The following is a 13537-nucleotide window of genomic DNA, read 5'->3' as shown; positions in this document are numbered from 1 at the left end:
GCATTTTGGGTGTCGTTTGATTCTGGACGCTTACTGGGATGGGTTCAAGACACAGCTACACTGCTCTGTTTGTGACGAGCTCGGCTATGCGAAGAACTGGGTGAGAAGACGAGCCAAAAGAGGCCAGAAACACTGTGGCAGAGTGGTTTTAAAGAAATATGGAAAGACCACTGAAGTGTCAACGCCATTCTTCAAACCGACTTGGATAAGATAATCTACGTGCCATTACTTGTACAAGTGTGAAGGGTTGGGGGAATAGGTAAGTCGTAGACGGAATAGCGTTGCATGATTACGACCGGCTGGGAGGTCCATATCGGTGAAGATAATGCTCAAGTTTGATATCAATCTCGAAGCTCATTTTCTGGAAAACATGTTTGCTAACCGGTGAGCACCGTAACGAAGAAGCATCTGACTGGGTGGCGTCCAGACCAGGCCTGGGGACAGGGCCAACACTCGCTTCGCTTCCACATACAGTTCGAGTCACTGGACCCGAGCATGGGAGAAGCATTATCAAGAACGGGGATCCTCGGATGTGGAAGCTATTCAGATAAATTGTTCTGTAGAGAGCAAGTTGACCGGGCGCCTGAGTAAACATACTGGAAGATATGACGTTCAACACACAACATGAACATAGGAGCGAATAGCATAGGCTATGACCCAAAGACATCCCCAACTGCACCAATGTCATGGACTGGTCGTGTGATTTTGGACGGCAGTGCTACCTTGTGTGAATGTCTCTTGTCCACCAGCGCCATCGTCCCTTGCACTGGCTTGATGCCCCCCACAATTGGAAGGTCTATCCAATCCGAGTGTCGCTTCTGTATTCGATCGGTCCAGCCCAACCGAAGCGGTAGACTTTTCCACCATTCCCAAAAGACATCCGGACCCGAGGCGTTGGAAACCGCGCAGGCGAGCACGGCGACTTGTGAGTTGTCAATGCAGATATCTATATGCGGTTGGTTATATCACATCAAGCCACACGAGCAAGAGGCAGGTACCGGCTGTAGACGATGCCTGTAGCATCACAACTTCTCAACTGCAGTTGCAAACTGAAAGGTTAGTCTGTTATGTCTGGCAATGTTGCTTCGGTAAATCTAACCGCCAACAGAACCTACACCAGAAGACAAATTGTCCCAAATGCACCTTGACGCCGCAAGTTCCAACCAAAAAAGCACAACCAAATCAAATTCTTGCTTTCCGCCTCCTGAAAGTGAGATCAGGGTCGCTTCTATCCCCCGTCCAACACAGTTGTGGTGATACTCCCAAACGCCTTAATGATTATGCAGTTTTCTCTTGCCGGGTGATAAAGTAGTCGGCTTGACCGGATGGTTAATAATGAATTCTTGGAGCGCTCGGGCGTATTACATCCCCTGTTCCTCGTTGCGAGTCTGCATCTCGATCTTCTTGACGTTGCGGCCATCGGGAGTGTACCTAAACAGCAGTCAGCAACCGAATGCCTGCACAGAACATCCACGAGAACCTACTTGAGAAGCTTCTCGATGAGGTCGACGTGGGTCATGACCATGCGACGGCAGCAGTAGCGCTTGAGGCCGAGCTGATCCAGAGCATCACTAATCATCGTCTGTCAGTTATTGTTGATTGTATATCGAAAGTCGTTCGTAGATGTCGCATACCCGTCGGTGATCTCCTCGCCATCGATCAGCTGCAGGTATCTCTCCCAGAGATCGCCCACCACCTATGTGCCAAAGTCAGTAACCTTGTTGGACGGGTAAATGGCGGAGGAAGCGGGGCGCGTCGCGTCGCGTACCTTGCCGCACGAAAAGCACCGGATTGGAATAATCATTTTGTTGGCGAGTCGAACGACTGATAAAAGTTGTTTGGCGGGATGGCGATGTTCGCGGCAGATGAGCGACCAGTTTCTGGCGAGACGGTGGTGCAAGTTTGGTGGTAGTGACGGCGCAAGTTTCAGTTCTTTAACTTTGAAGGGCGATGGCGGCAACTTGAAAGTCGGAAGACAAGGCCCCAGCAAATTTGACTTTCTAGGGTCTGATTGGCCACTTCAGCCTTATCGCTGATAAGAAACCTGCCCCACATTAACTTTTCGAAGGGTACTCCGCCAAAATTTCTTTCGCTGTGAAGGACGCTGCGGACGTGAAGCTCGGTACGACAAATCGTGTGTTCCTTGCCCGACTTGCATCGTCATATTCACAACGACAAGATGGTGGAGCTACGCACCCCTCGCAAGACCTCGAAGGCGTCCAAGATGGATGCCAACGGCGAAACCGCCTCGCTGAAGAAGAGAAAGAGAGAGCCCAAGGAAGAGACGACCGCTTCGCAAAAAAGGCAACGATCGAAACCAAAGACCCAGCCCGCCGCCAATGGCACTGTTGACGATGCTGCCGACTCCCAAGAGAGCACCCTTTTCGAACAAACGACCAATGGCGATCTGGAACTTACGGATGCTTCGAATGGCTTGACGACGCGCGACACATCAGCATGGAAGGTGTCGAATCCTATGGGCGGCCGCATGCTCGACATCGATCCCATATTCTCCTTGGATGAACGGTTCGTTTGAGAGCAGTTCCCCAGGTAGGAGCTCTACTAATGCGATTCAGATACCTCCTTATCACCTACAACACATCAATTCAAGTATACTCTACCGAGGATTCCTTGCTCGTCAGGAGGATAACCCTTCCCGTCACCAAGCTCGACAGCGGCGCCGAGCTTTCCTCTCCTCATATCGTCGCGTCTGCGCTATCCGCCAGCGCACCCGATTTCCTCTGGGTCGCATGCTCAGATGGCCGTATCTGGCACCTCAACTGGACGACAGGCGAAGGCGCCGAGACACCCTTTACGATTGACGTCAAGAAGGTCCTCGACATGACCGTTGAGTCGGTCGACATTCGCGACAAGCAAGAAGATGTGCTCTTCGTCCTCCAGAAGTTCACCAAGTCCTCGGCGCAAATCGTGGCCTACGATCTCAAGGCCCTCCAGAAGAAGACCGGCAAGCTTATCCACACATACGACGAGAACCCGCAATTGCTCCGCTCCGCTGCTGGCGGCAGACTCATTGTCGCTGCCGCGAAGGAGACGTTACACATCGGCACACTCAAATCCAAGGGAAAGACTGTCAAGGGGGTCGACGACCTCGAATACGCGTTCCACTCTTTCGGCGTACCCGATCTGGTCACTTGCCTCGACATTCGTCCGACTCTCCAAACAACCAAGAAGGGTGGTGTAGAAATCCAGTTCGTCGATCTCGTCATCGGCTGCGCTCGCGGTGCTATCTACGTATATGGCGACCTTCTCTCGAAACTGCCCGGCAACGCGACCAAGGCGGGCCCCATTCAGCCTCGCAAGCTCCATTGGCACCGCAGGGCCGTCCACAGCGTCAAGTGGTCTGAAGATGGTAAGAATTCGTGAACTGTGTATAGGAAACCACCAAGTGCTGACAGTTTGACAGGTAACTATCTGATTTCTGGTGGTGCCGAAACCGTACTCGTTTTGTGGCAGTTGGATACCGGCAAGAGGGAGTTCTTGCCTCATCTTTCGGCAACCATTGAAAATATTGTTGTTTCGCCCAAGGGATCATCCTACGCTCTTCACCTCGACGATAACTCTGCTATGGTTCTCTCGACCGCTGAGATGAAGCCCACGACCTACGTTTCCGGTATTCAGTCTTTGGTTCTCAGCGACAAGCCATCGAAGGAGTCTCTGGTACGCCGCGTATGGAGATCCGTCGACGAAATCTCAACACCTTTGATTACTACCAGCAACCCTACCAACCCTTCACAACTATTCCTCTGCGTCGGCAATGGGCAGCAGGCCAGCTCGACAGGAAATGCGCCGTCCACACCACTTCTCCAAGTTTTCGACGTCTCCTCGTTCCAGGGAGTTGGCAAGCACCCCATTGCGCGCACCAACCCTACCGATGCCAACATGACAAGCCAGGGTGCGCCAATCATCGAGCCCAGAGTCACCAAGATGGCCTTCTCCCACGATGGGAAATGGCTTGCGTCGGTAGATGAGTGGCAGCCGCCTGAGAGGGACCTTGAGCCTTTGTTGACTGGCTCCAAGACCACATGCGAAGTTTCGCGGGAAAGGCGAGAGATCTATCTCAAGTTCTGGGAGGTTGAAGCGGAGGATAACTCTTTGCAGCTCGTTTCGCGCATCAACGAGGCACATTTCACAACAGAGTCGGAGACCATCCTGGATGTCGTCAGCGACCCTATTTCTTCCCGATTTGCTTCTCTTGGCACTGACGGTGTAGTGCGGTTCTGGAGCCCCAAGCTGCGCAGGAAAGACGGTCTGGCGACAACCGGGCCCGAAGGCCATCAGCTCCGGACATGGTCATGCTCTCGGGCTGTTGAGCTCCCTGCTTATGGGCAACTGGAAGAGGCGGTAGAAGTTTCTCCCAAGACCCCTCGCAGCGGCGCCCTTGCCTTCTCTGAGGACGGCTCTGTACTCTTTGCTGCCTACGGCCCTTCATCCGGAGCTGTTGTTGCCGTTATCGACACGGCTACCGGTGCTATCCGTGACACCATCCCTAACCTGTCTAGGGGTGAGATCCGGGGTATCGAGGCTCTCTCTTCGTCTCTGATCATCCTTTCGGAGGATCTTACGGTCTACGATATCGTGTCAGATGAGGTGCAGTACAGCTTTGCCCTGAAGGAGACTTCCGAGGCTGCCAAGCAGATGACCCATTTGGCGGTCAACAGCGAGTCCCGATCTTTTGCCGTTGCTGCCCCTATCCCCAACTCTAGCCAGGAGAAGTTGAAGAAGGGCGCAAAGTCGGAGCTCGTTGTCTTCTCAGTCGATGAGGAAGTGCCTCAACTGATTCAGACGTTCCCTCAGGTCATCACTGCGGTCCTCCCTTCTACCAACTCAGCTGGGTTCGTCGCAGTTGACTCTGCTGCCCAGATCTGGTCCATCACTGAAAGCGGAGAGCAGGCACGGATGCTTCAGCCCTTGGCGGATCTGAACATGGAGGAATCGAAGGCATTGGTAGCCCCAGTGGACCTTGCGATTGAGGACGGTGAGGCAAGCGACGAGGAGATGCACGATGCGGATGCGGATGTCGAGATGGAGGATGATGACTACGATGTTCATCAGGCTGTCGTCGCTCCCCAGAAGCTCGCCGAGATCTTCAATGCTGCGCCCGCCTTCGCTATGGCGCCCATTGAGGATATCTTCTACCAGGTCGCTGGACTGTTCTCCACGAGGCCGTCCACGATCTAAACTCGGGACGCATTCATTACGAGATCTCGCAACTCAAGTCGACCCGTCTTACGTGTGATGATTATGAGAAGGGCCGTACAAGTTGGTCCAGTCGCGCAAAGGAGGCGAAACCGATAGTTCGCAGGGTCTATAGGGTTCGGTGGACATCATCATTCATCGCTTCCCCTGCGCACCTGCTCATCATGCCTTTGAAAGCTCGAAGCTGAGGGCACTAGGAGTCATAAGGTCGTGGAGTCTGTCTGACCTTCGCGGCGCTGGATATGACCAAAATAGGAGGGAGCCAGAACACTGGCAGCCACATCAAAAACAGTGCCGAGCCGCCCCATCACCCAAATGGCAGCAAGGAAAAGGGTTTTTCGTCCTCAACATGGACGATGACGACGACGACGACGATAAGGAAGGCCGGAATCCTCGGCAGGTTTACGCGTGTAAGCCCGGGGACCCTTATCCTGGGGGCAGCCGCCCCGCATTAGTCTGGGCCGTTGCTGTGGGGCATTTACGGCACGCTCCGATGGCGACCGATTACGCCATTTTTAGACTCCTCCGATAATAGCATTGGGAACCTTAGGATCTCAGGTCATGTAGCTTAGAACTGGAGCTGTACACTGCAATTGCTTTGTGGTAATATAAAGAGCTAGATGTTTGTGTTGTTGGGAACTGTAACTTGATCAATTTTATATCGTGCAATTTCTTTGCATCAGTCCGTCCACCCACCAAAGCGTTGTGTTTCCAAACCTCGGAACTCCAACTACATCCCAGTTTCTGTGAGGGGAAGGGCATCCGATCTCTTTCAGCCGTTTTGATCAACATCAGCGCACCGTATCGAGGCACGTAGACTTTGGGACAGTTTGATCATCTGGGTCTACCTTCGACCATCACATCTTCCACTTTAACCAACTCATAACGCTTCTCCCAATGTCTTTCACGTCCATTCCAATCCTAGATCTGTCTCTGGCCAAGGACCCGGCTACCAAGCCGGCTTTCCTCGCAGACCTTCGGCACGCTCTTATGGAAGTGGGCTTCTTATATCTCAAGAATGTCGGTATTCCACAGGAGGTGTTTGACCAGGTCATCCGAGAAGGGAAGAGCTTCTTTGACATACCAGAAGAGGAAAAGTAAGTGTTCATTCACCATTACAATTCGAATCATGTATGTGGGCAGTTGTGAACATCAACTAAAATGCTATGTATGGCAAACAGATTCAAAATCGAAATGAAAAACGCCCCCTCCTTCCTCGGCTACTCCCGTCTCTCCGCCGAGATCACAGCCGGCGCCATCGACCACCGCGAACAGATCGACCTGTCCACCGAGCACCCCTTACCCTCACCCGGCGCGCCGTTGCACTACAACCTGCTAGCACCCAACCAGTGGCCGTCACCCGAGGTGCTCCCAACCTTCCGCCAGCTGTTCACCGATTACATGAAGAAGATGGGCGAGATCTCCATCTACTTCACCAGCCTGATCGCCGAGGCGATCGAGCTGCCCGCCGACGCGTTCAACAAGTACTTTGATAAAGACCAGCAGCACAAGCTGAAGATCGTCAAGTACCCGGATGTGGGCACGTTGGGCAAGGAAGGCAAGGAGGGAAATCAGGGCGTGGGGCCGCATAAGGATAGTAGTATGGTTTTTTTTTTTTTTTTTTTTTTTTTTTTCCCTTGCTCCGCTTTCCCCTTTCCTTCTCTCCTGTAAAGGCAGGCACGAACTAACCCCTTCTCCTTGTGACAAAGTGCTATCAAGCTACCTCCTCCAAGCCTCCCACCACCGCGGTCTCCAAGTCCAAAACATGCGCGGCGAATGGATCGACTGCCCGCCCCTCCCGGGAACCTTGGTCGTCGCCATCGGGCAAGGTCTCGAAGCCCTAACGCAGGGCGTCTGCGTGAGCACCACGCACCGGGTCCTCTCTCCTGCCGCGGGACAAGGCGCCCGCTTCTCCATCCCCTTTTTCCAGGGCGTGCGGGGTGACACCACCTTTGACGATTTGGAAAAAGTCGGCGTGGGGCAGGTGCCCGAGCACGTCAAGGAGCAGCGCAGAAGGGTGCTTCTTGAAGCGAATGGTGGCCAGAGGCTGGATGATGTCGAGTTTACGTTCCGCAAGGGAGGCGTGGCGACGACGCTCGGGGAGGCGACGCTGAGGAATCGCGTCAAGAGTCATCCGGATGTGGGGGAGAGGTGGTATCCGGAGATTTTGAAGAGTCTTGGGGAGGAGCGGGCTAGGGCGGCGAGTAGTTCTCCTGTGGGAGGAGCCGCGGTGGTGGTACCGGAGGGGAAGGCTGTTGAGGCGCATTAGTATTCTTCTAGGGTGTGTAGGATGGGAGGGAGGTTCGGGGGTAGCGAAGGAGGGCGGCAGACGGCTATATCCAGCGTTTTTACCGTCTGTCGGGCGCAAAAGGAATGAAGGCGTAAGGATTTATGTATGTTATGTAGTCCAGTTGCGTGTCATTGATTGTAATCTCTCGGAGCCTGTCGGGTCGGATCGGGGGTATGTTTCCTCTTCTTTTTATTAATGTCAAATTCATTATAATACGCCTTATCCCACCCGCTTGATGCATCGCCACTTGTATGTAAATCACTCCCGTCTGGTTGCTTAGGACGTTCTTTTTCTTATTTCCCGTCCGTCCAGCATTCTTTTTGTCTTGTCTTTTTGCTCCATTACTTTGATTCCAAATTCCCAGATATCGGATATCGGATCGTCACGGATCGTTGGTACGATGGAACTTGAATAATGCGCATTTATTTCTTGGGCTGCTCGACGAAGCCGGGGAAGCAGTCCGCCAGCGTCTTGCTGTGCTTGTTCTGAGCGTGCTCATCGAGACTGTGAGAGGGTCGAGGTTAGTTTGGGGTGTACGGGAGACAGAATCGGTAAGTAGGCATCTCGAGTCGTGACTGGGGAAATGGGACTGGTTCGAGGAGGAATTCGGGGGGGGGTTGCTTACGCCTTCGCGCGCGAGGTCGACAAGAAGGTGGCCCTGCAGGTCTGGCAAATGATGTTCATGGCAGCAGCGTTCTAGAGAATTTGTGTTAGTACACAGAACATCCGCTCTCCGGGGTCGACAAAAGGAATCTCGTCCGTAGAGTAGGGGATACGACGTACGGTCTTGAGCTGCGACTTAGGACCACCAGCAGCGTTCTTCAAATTGCGCTCGCGCTTTTGCGCAGCCTTGGCTCCCTATTTGATGAGAAAATCACTGTGTTAGTAGACGTTGTCCAGCAAGGTGGTGATCGTCGCGGATCGTGAAGTTTTCAGTAAACAAGGTATGTATGTAACGTACGTTACCGCCACCCATTTTGTCTGTGGTTTTGCTGGTTGGTAGAGAAAAGTGAGGTAGGTGGTAAAGCGAGGTGAAGAGCGGAAAAAAATGGCGGAGAAGGAAACGGAAGTGCAACGGAAACGGTCAGCGGCGAAGGTTAGCAAATATTCCCAGCCAGAACGTTGTCGGAATTTATCATGGGCCTCGTCCCATCAAAGTGGCGCGAGAAAAATACACCCTTTGGCGGCCTCGTAAGAGGTGTTTCAGCCGCTTTCGAAACTTTCACCCAGGTTGGCTTATCAATGTGTCCACCGCTTGCCTCTTAAGATACGTATGGTATGTTACAGAATATTACACGCTGTCACCAGCGGCAGTAACGCCGGCCTCCCGTGGTCGACAGCGACAGAGTCAGGTACTTGTAGAAGCAACGCACTGACCAAGGGCCAGTGCAGACAGTTCACTTCGATCTAGAACCCTTTGTTCCGTTGTCTGGTTACCTCTACAACTCCAAGTGGCTATCGACATCTCCCATATTCAAGTGGGAACAAGGCCACTCACTCACTCCTCTCCATTCTCTCCTCTTCTTGTAGCCTGAAAGGAAGGAAGCACGGGAGTGATGTGCCTGCAGTAGCAAGAGGCCGTCAACTGAAAGTCTTGGCAGCAGCATTGACGGATGATGCTCCCTTGAGTGACTGCAGGTATTTATTTACTTTCTTCTTTATTCAACCTCAACATCCCATCTCCCTGTCCAATCCTCTACCTGGCTCTCGGCCACCCGAGATTGCACATTACTTTCAGGGCCGCCTCCCGCTGCATGGATTGATCGATATCTGCCCGACGCCTCCGACGGGACCAGCCGTCAATATCTGTAAGTGACTTCACAAGTTCACTGGACTCAGGGGAGAGAGTTTATCCAGCCAGCCCCGTCCACCGCGGCATCTTCTACACAACGTCCGGTCTGCTCGTCATCAGAGACGAGACCGACAGTCTCTAGAAATGCCGCCGAAAGGCTCGCTTGCTCTCGTCTGCGCAAAAAGCTCGCCGTCTTCGTATTCACGGGACGAGCTCCCGATTTCCATGCCGTCGCATCGACCCAGACTCACCATGTCGCAAACGTGGACCGCTGAACATGCGCAATGGGACCTCGCTGAGACGGCCTTTCCAGAACCAGACCCTTGATCCGCTCCTGATCGACCCCCAAACTTCACAGAGTTCGAGCTGTCTGTCCACTTTTCACAAAGGCGGTTGCTGCAGTGTCACTTACAACTTCACTGTGACCCCCCTTCCGCGGCATCACAGCTTGGCCCGCAACTACGACAAGAGCCGCAATGGCCAAACCAACCCCCCTGTCTGCAGCCAAAATCCCCCTCACTGCGTTCAATGAAGTGCTCGGAAGATATCCCGCCTGCATCCAAGCCATCTCGCAGGACAAAGGAGGTATGGTGGCTTCGCTCAAAACCCTTTCCCCCCCTGGCTGTGGTCCCCTGTCTGATACACTAGAAATAGCAAAACCAGGCCAAAAGACTCTGGCAGAGTTAGATGAGTACCGCTATGACGAAGCAGTCAAAGCCTTTGGTCCCGAAAAGGCAGGCACTAAATCCATGGGGGTCGATGAGGTCAAGATTTTGGTTGAATGGAAGCTGTATGTTCCCTTTCAGATTCTTCTCCCTGCCACCCATCAGACATGCCTGAAACTTTGAGGGCATCATCTACCGTCTTCCTGCAAGCTGTCGGTAGAAGGAGAGCCGCAGCCGTTTTTAGTGGCTTGCGAACACCATCTCATTGAGCTCGCTTCAGATGCCCCCACAGGGCCACTGGTGAGCGAGATTACCGAAAGAAGCACTTACCTTCCTTCTGTCAAGCCGCTGACTTTGTTCTAGTCGTCATGGCAAGTTCCGCCCAACTCTGATGAAACTGGTCTCGTCCAATGATCCCGATTTGGTTCAGTCAACCGTACAAGATGCCATCAAGCAGTATCGGGACAAGTCAGACATATCCGGAGCCCTAGGCATCCTGACCAAGCTAAAAGGTATCGGCCCGGCTACTGCGTCATTGCTCCTGGCGGTGCATGATCCAGATCATGTTATCTTTTTCGCCGATGAGGCCTTCTACTGGCTCTGTGGAGGCGGTAAAAAGGTTCCCCTCAAGTATAACGTCAAGGAATACGACACCTTGTCCGAGAAATCTCGAGCGCTATCTCAACGGCTTGGCGTCAAAGCCATTGACATTGAGCGTGTAGCTTTCGTTCTTATGCGGCAAGAAAGTGGGGATGTAGCAGCCGCAAGTGCTACCCTTGATCCAGAGCCGTCGGTCAGCAGCGTCGCCAAGGTGACGCCCCCCAAGACCAAGAGGAAGACCACTGATGACGATACCAACGAGCCTGAGCGATCCGTGAGACGTTCGAAACGCACAAAACACTCTAGTTGAGAGTGTGAGCACAATAGGGGTCTCTGGTGTGTAGATAGCGCATGGACTTGAAGGCTAGGCCGGCTTCGGATCTCGGAACGGTCAGCAGTGCATTTCAATAGCTCGACGTTGTATGGGTGCAGGGAAGTTGTTCCCCTTTCAGCCCTGCCTTTATGTGCATTGCGATTAGGTACCCGTTCAAAGACGAGGTGTTGACACCAAGATACCCGAACCAAACTTTGGCTGCCAAATTGAAACACCATTGGGGGTGGGTTCGATGTTCGAAATTCCCCTATTGGTAAACGCTAGTAACGTCCCACGAGATGGGAGTGTTCGGCGTTCACGGCCCGTAGCTGCGGATGGGTCCCTGCTGTGGTCCCCTGCTCAAGTCGGTTCGCGAAGCGACCGGATGTGGATAAGGTTTTTGATAACATTACACTCTTGCTTCGACCAGAGATACTGCTGCCGGCGACATGTATCTCCATGAGCACACGATGGGAACAAGACAAGTGGGACTGTGGGCAGACAAGTACAGGAAGTACATTGTGCGGTCAAAAGACGGATATGCTTTCTGAATTCTTCGAGGATATCTTGACCGGTACAGTCTCATCTCTCTATATACCTACGAGTGTAGCACTTCTATTTCTCTCCTCCATGTCTCACATTCTTAAGCCACTTCTTCTCATCGTTCATCATGGCGATTTCTTTTCAATCATATCCTGTTACTGCAAACACAGTAGCCCATGTCTACTGGGAGAAAGAGGATGAAATGCAGTCATTTTCATGCCCCGATCCCGTTCCTCTGCCTCCACGATTCACACTCCTAAAAGAGAGACTAGCTTCAGGCAACGAAGCAGCACTTACATCATCATGGCGAAGATTACTACAAAGGCTGGAAGAAGAGGTTGACCGTATCTCCTCTCTGGGATCAAAGGTGGTTCCATCAATCGATTTTGCAAACATCACGAACCCCGAACACTCCCAAGCCTTTCTTAACCAACTACGAAGATCAGGGGTGGCTATCATTCGAAATGTGATTCCAAAGGAGACAGCAGCCAGCTGGAGACAAGAAGCAAGCGAATACCTCAGCCAGAACCCAGGTACACGAGCAGTGCCAACAAAAGACCCCCAGCTTTACGAACTATACTGGAGTCCAGCCCAGATCAAAGCCAGGGCGCATCCCAACGTCATAGCTGCACAGAAGTTCGCAATGGGAATCTGGGAGTCTAAAGACCCCAACGCTAAAGTCAGCACGAACTTTCCCATCACATATGCCGATCGTGTGCGGATACGAACTACCACGACAACAACGTGCGGCGGCGGTGATGAAATTAGACCCAGCCCTAGCGCCCATGTCGACAACGGCAGTGTCGAAAGATGGGAGCCAGATGGGTATGGTCGGGCAGGTACATACAAGGACATCTTCAATGGGCGTTGGGAGGATTATAATCCATGGGAGGTACGTATCAACCAACCTATGTCTCTCACATTTTCCCCAGACACTTTGGGACTCAGCTAACACCTCTTTCCCACTCAGAGCTCCTCCCGCGTCCAAGTAACCAGCGACCTCTACCAAGGCGCCGGGTCATGTTCCATCTTCCGCATGTTCCAAGGACTTTTAGCCTTGAGTCCCATCTCCCCTGACTCCGACGAGGACTCGAACTCAGACTCTGACTCGCTACAAGTGTGTCCCATGCCCCAGCTAGCCACGGCTTACTTTCTCCTACGACCATTCTTCTCCCCTTCGCCCTCCGCATCCCCAGCCTCCTCTTCCCCAAACCTAGTCCATTCCGAGCAATCCTCCTCCTTCTCCGTTGCTGGTGAAGGTGAAGAAGAAGACTGCCCTTCCGAAACCCCCTCCTGGCTCTTCGACCACCCTCCCAACTCCATCCTCCACGGCGCCCTCCCCAGCTACGCCCAAGACATCAACCCAACACTGCACCCGCACCTCCAGCTCGACCGCAGTCTGGTGACCATCCCCCGCTTGGAACCGGGTGATTACGTGATATGGCATCCGGATTTGATTCATGTTGTTGATGGACCGTGGCAGAGGCGGAAACGGCGGCAGCACCAAAACCAAAACCACCAACACCACCAGCAACAACGCCAGCCACAACAACACCACAGCATGACGACCACAAGGAGCAACAACCCCCCATACCCAAACCCAAACCCAAAAACAACCCAACAACAAACAATGTCCCTCTACCTCCCCGCCTGCCCCCTAACCCAAACCAACGCGCTCTACCTCTCCGGCCAGCGCAAGGCTTTTCTGTTAGGCAAGCCCGGCCCCGATTTCGGCGGGGGCGGCCAAGCGCTTTTCCACCAAGGGCACAAGAAGTACGGCACGTACGGTGGGTACGGGTATGGCGGGGTGGGGAGTACGGGGAATGGACTTGGACTCATCGGACTTGGTTTTAGGCATCATCTACGAAATAATAGTGGTGGTAGTGGTGCTGGCGCTGGTGCAGGTACTGGTGATGAAAGCAGCCATATGGGTCGGGCGGGAGTGCAAGATGTGAATGATGCGGGCGGGGATGATGGGTTGAGGACGATGGGGTTATTGCCGTGGGATGAGGAGGAGGCGCGGACGGATAGGGAGAGGGAGGTGCTGGGTATGGCTAATGGGATATTGTTTCCGAATTTGTATGATTATGGGTATGGGAGGGTATGAGAGAAGTGTT

At 53.1% G+C, this 13537-nt stretch overlaps 6 protein-coding genes across 6 annotated transcripts; 4 read left to right on the top strand and 2 right to left on the bottom strand.

Annotated features, from left to right (window-relative positions):
- Positions 1-973: 973 nt before the first annotated feature.
- Positions 974-2196, bottom strand: B0H65DRAFT_5938 (DNA-directed RNA polymerases I/II/III subunit 10). Its single transcript, XM_062831146.1, has 5 exons — positions 1769-2196; positions 1635-1696; positions 1485-1571; positions 1116-1431; positions 974-1049 (listed from the first exon to the last, which is right to left on the bottom strand). The coding sequence occupies exons 1-4, from the start codon at positions 1802-1804 to the stop codon at positions 1362-1364; spliced, it is 255 nt and encodes an 84-aa protein (XP_062685630.1). The 5' UTR covers positions 1805-2196; the 3' UTR covers positions 974-1049; positions 1116-1361.
- On the top strand, positions 1896-5329 carry B0H65DRAFT_5908 (WD40-repeat-containing domain protein). The gene is made up of 3 exons (XM_062831079.1): positions 1896-2526; positions 2577-3370; positions 3425-5329. Exons 1-3 carry the CDS (start codon positions 2180-2182, stop codon positions 5197-5199), a joined length of 2916 nt encoding a protein of 971 aa, XP_062685629.1. The 5' UTR covers positions 1896-2179; the 3' UTR covers positions 5200-5329.
- A 785-nt stretch (positions 5330-6114) lies between these two features.
- On the top strand, positions 6115-7486 carry B0H65DRAFT_504377 (uncharacterized protein; the record flags this gene model as incomplete). Its single annotated transcript, XM_062827910.1, has 3 exons — positions 6115-6314; positions 6399-6817; positions 6927-7486. 3 exons carry the CDS (start codon positions 6115-6117, stop codon positions 7484-7486), a joined length of 1179 nt encoding a protein of 392 aa, XP_062685628.1.
- A 443-nt stretch (positions 7487-7929) lies between these two features.
- B0H65DRAFT_504376 (At2g23090 like protein) lies at positions 7930-8483 on the bottom strand (the record flags this gene model as incomplete). The annotated part of the gene is made up of 4 exons (XM_062827909.1): positions 7930-8011; positions 8133-8203; positions 8291-8365; positions 8469-8483. 4 exons carry the CDS (start codon positions 8481-8483, stop codon positions 7930-7932), a joined length of 243 nt encoding a protein of 80 aa, XP_062685627.1.
- A 1292-nt stretch (positions 8484-9775) lies between these two features.
- Positions 9776-10874, top strand: B0H65DRAFT_543586 (uncharacterized protein; the record flags this gene model as incomplete). Its single annotated transcript, XM_062829236.1, has 3 exons — positions 9776-9884; positions 9954-10089; positions 10328-10874. The coding sequence occupies 3 exons, from the start codon at positions 9776-9778 to the stop codon at positions 10872-10874; spliced, it is 792 nt and encodes a 263-aa protein (XP_062685626.1).
- Positions 10875-11622: 748 nt separating this feature from the next.
- On the top strand, positions 11623-13527 carry B0H65DRAFT_417204 (DUF1479-domain-containing protein; the record flags this gene model as incomplete). Its single annotated transcript, XM_062824075.1, has 2 exons — positions 11623-12312; positions 12391-13527. 2 exons carry the CDS (start codon positions 11623-11625, stop codon positions 13525-13527), a joined length of 1827 nt encoding a protein of 608 aa, XP_062685625.1.
- Between the last annotated feature and the right edge of the window lie 10 nt (positions 13528-13537).

The sequence above is a fragment of the Neurospora tetraspora genome, assembly GCF_033439725.1.
Source record: "Neurospora tetraspora strain CBS 560.94 chromosome Unknown B0H65scaffold_1, whole genome shotgun sequence".
NCBI classification, from domain to species: Eukaryota; Fungi; Ascomycota; class Sordariomycetes; order Sordariales; family Sordariaceae; genus Neurospora; species Neurospora tetraspora.
The sequence above is the reverse complement of the archived record's forward strand: the minus strand, read 5'-3'. Positions and strand labels throughout refer to the sequence as shown.

Excerpts from the sequence above, each read along its gene's own strand:
- B0H65DRAFT_5938 (XM_062831146.1), bottom strand. The coding sequence starts at position 1,804 with ATGATTATTCCAATCCGGTGCTTTTCGTGCGGCAAG. Across the intron at positions 1,697-1,768 it reads GGTGCTTTTCGTGCGGCAAG|GTGGTGGGCGATCTCTGGGA; the intron begins GTACGCGACGCG and ends TTTGGCACATAG. Across the intron at positions 1,572-1,634 it reads GGCGAGGAGATCACCGACGG|TGATGCTCTGGATCAGCTCG; the intron begins GTATGCGACATC and ends GACGATGATTAG.
- B0H65DRAFT_5908 (XM_062831079.1), top strand. The coding sequence starts at position 2,180 with ATGGTGGAGCTACGCACCCCTCGCAAGACCTCGAAGGCGTCCAAGATG. Across the intron at positions 2,527-2,576 it reads ATATTCTCCTTGGATGAACG|ATACCTCCTTATCACCTACA; the intron begins GTTCGTTTGAGA and ends AATGCGATTCAG. Across the intron at positions 3,371-3,424 it reads CGTCAAGTGGTCTGAAGATG|GTAACTATCTGATTTCTGGT; the intron begins GTAAGAATTCGT and ends ACAGTTTGACAG.